The following is a 6,988-nucleotide window of genomic DNA, read 5'->3' as shown; positions in this document are numbered from 1 at the left end:
TTTAACTTCTTGATGCATAGACTAGAGATCATATCATAAAATTATATTAATTTTGATGTATACGCAATTTATAAGTAGTAGATCACGATTAACTGTTTGGATTATCTATGTGCAATCTCCGTTGTTCAATCTAAACCTGATGAGATCGGAGCGGAGATCTATCCGGGTGTTGGCAAGTTTACCACTCTCTCTATATATATATACTTAATTAATGAGTGAAAATTTAAATATTTTGGTAGGTAAATATGAGTTTATATAAAATAAATTGGCAGGATATAGGGTTTATATTTTCCAACCCCTTTATACATGAAGTATGTATGGGCTGAGAGTTTTGTTTTAATGTAAACCCAGCTTGGCCAAACCCTTTGCCACCCCTACTTGTGCAATTGTTTTTTCTAGATATATTCTAAATATGCATACTAAAATTTCATATATGTGCTCCCAATCTGGCGTCGCAATTCCTATTGCAATAATTGGTTGCAGCCTTCATGGAATTTAAGATATAGATGATTCCATCAGCTAAAATAATATGGACAAGCTATCCATTTTAGCACAAGAAAACCAATAATATCCTACCTTAGCATCATCGCTTGCATCAAAGTTTCATGAAGTTTAATTGATTTACAAATAATACAGTTTAGTGAGGCTTTATGTACACATGTATCGACCCTAGTTGTACCCCCCCCCCCCCCCCCCCCCACCAAAACAAAAAAAAAGAGAAGAAAATAAACAATCAACTCATACCATTCTAATACACAAACTCCCAGCCCTTTTGTTTTCTCCCTCTCTTAATGATGTATTTGGTCAGTTAATCTGAGGAAAAGCTAACTCTCTTGATAGCAGATACCGAAATGTGAAATTGTAGGGTATCCACTCGATGACCTTGTTTGCTCTTCCTTGTAGGCATCTCTGCATGGCCATCCTAAGAGTCTCAGGAAGATAGCATTGAATCATGTCTACCAAACCCTGTGAACTTAATCTTGTGTCTTTTGCATATGCATCAATAACCTTTGGCAGAAGGATCTTCTGCTCCTTCCAAATAGCAACAGATGCACGAATGAATTCTTCTTTTGCAGCTTCTAGCTGTTGGAACAATCTCTTGGATGTATATATCCGGACCTGAAGATGCAACACCAGTTTCAGAAGAGACTAATTCTAGCACCAGTATTACAAGTTTGTAACTTTAATCAATACTGGCTTATTGTAGTAATTCTAATGATATCAGGTGGCCTATTCAAAATATAACTAGAATGTCGAGTGAATCCAGAAGTAAATAAAATACATGGAAAGGTTTATACGATATAATAAGAGATGGCAAGAGGAATTGCAATCCACATCGAGACCATTCTGGCTCAGGCTATGAAAAAAGAACATGCAACGATACAAAACCTTTTAGCTTAATCCTTTGCCAGCCATTTCATCCAGTGTAAATTTAAAATATAGCGAGATTACATGAAAAAGCTTACCGCAGGATCAGAATGACTTCCTGAACAAAGTGCAAAGCGTAGGAGAGGTTCTGGTTGCTCGATTGCATAGGCTCGCCACTCATCTCCAACTTTATACTTCATCCTTGGATTAAAAAATGTCCAAAGCCACTACAAATGAAAAATAGCCATTAGGTTTGTTTGGAATTGTTTGCCGAAGTATGGGTAAGCAGTTCAGTTGGTGTTATGGAAAATGAGAGAGCTTTAACTTCGCGAAAGCTGATTTTCCAGTGGATAATAACCAAATGGTTATCTTCTGCTGTGGTAGTACTATTAGATAATCATCATGTCTCTTAGAATCCGGGAGTCCTGAATTGTTTTTTGATGTCAAACCTTTTTTTTTGAAATGATTTAGATTTTTTTTTTTTCTTTTGATAAGAAAGGGAGGGAAGTCCTATCCAACTAAAATGGTTAAGAATTTTCACTTACTTTTAGTTACGATAGGAATAGCATGTCAGTATGCAAACTTCTCTTAAGATGCTAGATGCATAATTAGGGAAACTGAAACAATTACCATTGCTGAAGTTTGATATTCCAGAAAGCATGAAAATGAGCATCATTTGTGCTAAAAGGTACAAATTCTCAAAAATATAAGTAGATATTGAAAAGGATATGAGACAAACCTGTCCGGGACAATTTGTACGGCATCCTAGAATTGAACCCTGTATTGTTGCTGCACTTACAGAGCGACCACCTACTACGCACGTAGCCTGCAGTAAAGAGAATCAAGAGATCATGTCGAGGAGATTTGTCACTCCCTAATCACTCAACCAAACACACTTCTGTTTTCGGAGGTTAAGACCTGTGCAAATTGCCATTGTGATTACCTTGATGAGCAGTGATGCCTTTTTTGCATTATTTTGTGGAATGCCATATTCTAAATACACCTGCAGAGGCAGCACAAACTAGTACTAATTACGTCACACAAAAAATATTGGACATCAAATAGAGAACAGCATGATGAAGGTTTTACAATGATGGAGAATCATTACATGCATCATTAAGGCATTATGTATGTTGATCCAGAAGGCAAGCTTTTCTTCATTCTTCATCTTCCTTGGATCAACTGTTTCCAACTGGCGAATGATAGACCTGAATAAGTGATAAACATATGGTCAGAAATTAGAATAACCAACATGTCATGAATAGTCTGATTAGGTGCTAGAGTTAATTACCGAATCAATTAAATAATGGTAATAATGGGATTATTCAAAGAAACTAGTTGCAACAACAATTTCAAGATCAATTCTGTTTTTTTTTTGGCAAACATGCTTGGCAAAGCTTAGCAGGCAATAACAATTCTAGAAGGTACAGAGAATGAATCAAACAGGATTAAATATAATAAATAGATCAACCAAACTACTAATTTATACAGTAGCTAATAATTTCATACACATGATACAAACTGATAATACCAAAGTCAGGAGACTCACTTATAATTTTGTAGCAAGTCTTCAATGTCTTTCAACCTCCGACGATCCCTACATATCAAGGGCACCTCCACCATTGCATTGTATGGTCCACTAAACTCTTTTAATCCTTCAACTCGGAAAGGATTTATTAAACGAGCATCAAGAGTAGATTCTCTTTGATAGCCAGGACTCCACATTTCCCCCAAATACTGAGGAGATAATGCACTCATCGATGAAAAGGATGAAGTAGGAGAAGATGGGAGTCCATGATGAACTAAAGGAGGGTCAGCGAGTTTGCAGTATATAGCACTCATGCATCTAACCATATCCTCAGAAAGTTTATTAGGAGTCTCGGGAACATGATCCGCGATATTGGTACCAAGATATTCTGCTAAGCTTATCACCCCTGAAGTAGCATTCTGTTCTTCCTGTGCAGTAACAATCAAAAACCTCAATCAGAAGAAATTTCAGATAGGCATTCAGTTGGTTGTAGGAAAAGTGATAGACCATCTAGTGATAAGCAAAGCTGGAAGTCTATCCACCTCTAGAAAAGATAAAGGTTGAGAGTGGCATGAGCGAAGAGCTCTAGCTAGACTTTCTTCTGAAGGTGATATCCTAGCTGAACAAACTGCACGTTGTGAAAGCGAGGAATGACTCCGGTGAACACCAGGACCAGCTAGTTTTTCGTGGCATTTGACTTCATAAGCTTCATTCTCTGCGTTGGTAGCCCATTTCCGAGGGAGCTGTATCCGACTAGATTGAACTGCTGGAATTCTTCTACCATATGACATGTCATGCTTTGCAGCTTCTTGAGATGGACCTGGTTGGGTGCTCGATAGCTTTTCTGCTCTCTCTCCAACAGCAGGGGGAGATACCATGGATATTTGTTGATCAAAAGCTTTTCGATAGAGTGATAGCAGATACTGCTCTAAATGTGTAACTTCCAACTCTAACACGGCAATCTCCCTTATCAGTTCCTTGGCAGACTGAAGCAGATAAAAGTAGTATTAAATAACTTACCAAGAATAAGATAAATTAGTTAAGAAAGATATTAAATGAAGTCAGAATACACAAAATTCAAGTTCATAAATGAAAATCCTAATACAGCAATAGAATCGTTAACCCATAATTTTTAGGTATAAGGCTTAGTGAGAGCTTACCTGGATGTTATGTCACATATGAAAAAAACCCAAAGAAAGGAAAAATAGAAATGATCTCACATTGTTGTTTTATTCCATCAAATAATATAGAGAGTCAAGTGGGCCGACATAAGCACTCGGGCATATTCTTATGAAAATAATAAAAAGCAATTAATAGTTATAACAGCATCTACAACCCTAAACTCAAGATATTTTTGTGCAAATGAAACCTTCATGACATTGGTTCCTGAAGGGAAGTTATAAAAGAAAACTAAGCATCTACAGATAGCAAACAGAAAGGTGCTACCTTTGGCATCAAACTATCATTCGAAGAATCAAGAGCTGAACACCTAAATCCCAATGCTTTTTCTAGAGCACCATGCACCATCAACTGATCCTGCAGCCGTTTTTCAAGTAGCAGAATCTGCAGAGTAGGGACGGAATACGGCAAAATAATCAGTATGCAATGATAACATGAATTACCTTCTCTGAATCAACCGTGATTATCAAGAAATTTTCATTATCGGAAGAAATTTCGAGTTCCTCTCTAGTGCTCAAAGTGTGTGACGCTCTCTATCAAAGATTCTCCTCATTTACACGACAACCAAACGAGAAGCTGCAGTTTCTCATATGAGCTCAAACAGTTCAATTTAAAGAACCTGCTCCCAAGAAGAATGGCTAAGAGCATCACACGGTTTTCAGCCAAAACTAGGTCATGACCATTGCAGCATAAGGGTAATTGCAATAAATCATTCTTCACATACTGATAGACTTCTTTGCACTTAAAATACAGAGAATGGTTCCTGAGAGGAGAAAGGTCCAGTCACTTCTTGATATTTTGTATCAAAATAAGAAAACTCTCAGATCAAGGAACATTGCTTAATGTAGGCTTTGTCCATATATGTTTAAATATTGTTTAAATCAAGTAGAGATTTTACGATACTGATAAAATGCTATCAAATTCACTAAGAAATAGAAAAGGAACCTAAAATTTAAAGCCATCCACACCGAAGGATCATTGTGTTTGGTAAATGACAAAGTTGTCCAATGGCTTTGTCTTTTGAACATCCAGTGCTTGATGTTCAAAGGATCACAGGCTCGTTAGAGTCATAATTGGAGAGAAAAAGATAAAATGACTGAGTCAGCAATCAGCCAATCGAAGCTGATATTTGAGAGGAATTAACAACAAACCAAAAACTGACAGATGAAGATGTTGATAACTTGGTGAGCAAGACAAATTCCCATTATTCTTATTTCAGAGAGGTACAGGTTCCATTGCATACCTCTTGTTTCAAAGAGTGCTGGATCTCAGCATCAGGCAGTGGTTTCTTTTTCATGTTGAAATCTCCCTTGCCATTTCCCTTCTCCTAAAAACCAAATCAAATAAATAAATGTCTAGTATTACTTCTACGGGACAAAACTGGATTGACCATGGAGAAACAAATTCACTCCTGATCTAATCAAATAAAATCTTGCTGCTGCTAAGGCACCATCTTCAGAACATCATCTTTTCCCCTTAAGATGACTTAAAGGTTCCTTAGAAACCAAAAGCCACAAACATGGAAAAAAATAAGCTAAATTTTAATCTAAAGGCTAAGATCACCAAAGCTTAACACCATTACAATCAGAGTCATTGACCATAAGTTTTATTTTCCTCAGCATAAACAAACTTTGAAAACTTAGGATTCTAGATACAGGAGATGCTAAAATTGAGGGAAAGAAAATAAGATTTTTTTTACCTGCTTAACCTTTTGGAAGGCCTTAGGTGAAGAATCCAATTTATCTTCCCTAGCTCTCCTTTCAGAATCACTGTCATTGCAAAGCAACAGTTATCAACAAGGATGCATTTATTCAGAAATTAATGCCAAATCTTTCATAAACACACTAGATGCGCATCTATAAAATACCATATATTTTACAGCTAAAGTAACCTAACTTCAACTTTCCCAAAAATCTTTGGAGTACTCTAAGAACCAGTAACAGAGAAAAGAGAGAAAAATAAGTATAAACATATCTCCCTAAGAGATCAGCTACCTCTTGGAGCGCTTATGCCTTGAAGACATTTTGCTGGAGTTCATTGCCTGCAAAAAAAAGGCTTGCCTTAACGACACAGGTATACTTTATCAAAAGTAAATAAGTAATAGCATTGAAACAGTATGAAGACATCTAAGTCTTGAGAGAGAGAGAGAGAGAGAAGGAAGGTACTCACCAAAATGGGTTGGTCAGCACTAAGCAGCCAGAGAACCAAAGCCAGCGATCCAGGGGCCAGATTCGTTTTTAGATATCCCTACTTCCCATCAAAATCCAACATTCTTTCCTATGTGCAAAGCCACCACCCAAAGCATTCCCACCAATCAAACAATGACTCGGAAAAGGTCCGAGCTTAGCACGGTAAAGAGAACAACAGCTCCCCTCGCGAGTTTTTATAGCCCATAAATACTCCTGAAAGAAGCTATTTTGACCTTGACGTATTCTAAAATACGTTAACTTTTAATTTCCTTTCGGAGATATAAAAAAATAAAGGTGTCCCTTTTGTTGAAAGACGCATAGCATCGTAGTTGCAACAAATATCAACCATTCAGCCCTCCTTTGTCGACAAAAGTTTCAAGGGGTTTGAGAACATAAACAAAGTCTGGCTATCTGTGGGAACTGACGTTTGTCTAACTAGAATTTTAAATAAAACTATCAGCCAAAATCCAGTTACTGCTAAGTAAATGAAATGGTGGTACTGAATTCTAATGTCTGAAGTAATAAAGAAAAAAATCCAATTTTGGACCGCAATCCCAGTTTCAGTGCCATAAAAATCACTAAAATTTACTTTGTTTATCCACGTTTCAAGGTCCAGACCCTTAAGCTAGATTACTCCACATTAAAGACAAAAAGGGTTTTGTCCAGAGAATGTTAAAAAGCTTTTTAAAGGTGAAAAGTAAAGATAAACAGACCTCAAAAGGGA

General features: G+C 36.8%; 1 protein-coding gene across 2 annotated transcripts; it reads right to left on the bottom strand.

Annotated features, from left to right (window-relative positions):
- Nucleotides 1–702: 702 nt before the first annotated feature.
- Nucleotides 703–6,607, bottom strand: LOC103720790. 2 transcript variants are annotated; one of them, XM_039114336.1, is made up of 12 exons: nt 6,245–6,312; nt 6,070–6,116; nt 5,775–5,844; nt 5,319–5,402; nt 4,343–4,459; nt 3,439–3,882; nt 2,918–3,324; nt 2,477–2,576; nt 2,312–2,389; nt 2,108–2,194; nt 1,467–1,595; nt 703–1,119 (listed from the first exon to the last, which is right to left on the bottom strand). In XM_039114336.1, the coding sequence occupies exons 2-12, from the start codon at nt 6,111–6,113 to the stop codon at nt 805–807; spliced, it is 1,875 nt and encodes a 624-aa protein (XP_038970264.1). In that variant the 5' UTR covers nt 6,114–6,116; nt 6,245–6,312; the 3' UTR covers nt 703–804. The 2 variants fall into 2 exon arrangements, with proteins under 2 accessions (XP_038970264.1, XP_008808904.2); XM_008810682.4 differs by having other exon boundaries at nt 705–1,119; nt 2,312–2,371; nt 6,245–6,607.
- Between the last annotated feature and the right edge of the window lie 381 nt (nt 6,608–6,988).

Source organism: Phoenix dactylifera, chromosome 16, assembly GCF_009389715.1.
Source record: "Phoenix dactylifera cultivar Barhee BC4 chromosome 16, palm_55x_up_171113_PBpolish2nd_filt_p, whole genome shotgun sequence".
Taxonomy (NCBI): Eukaryota; Viridiplantae; Streptophyta; class Magnoliopsida; order Arecales; family Arecaceae; genus Phoenix; species Phoenix dactylifera.
The sequence above is the reverse complement of the archived record's forward strand: the minus strand, read 5'-3'. Positions and strand labels throughout refer to the sequence as shown.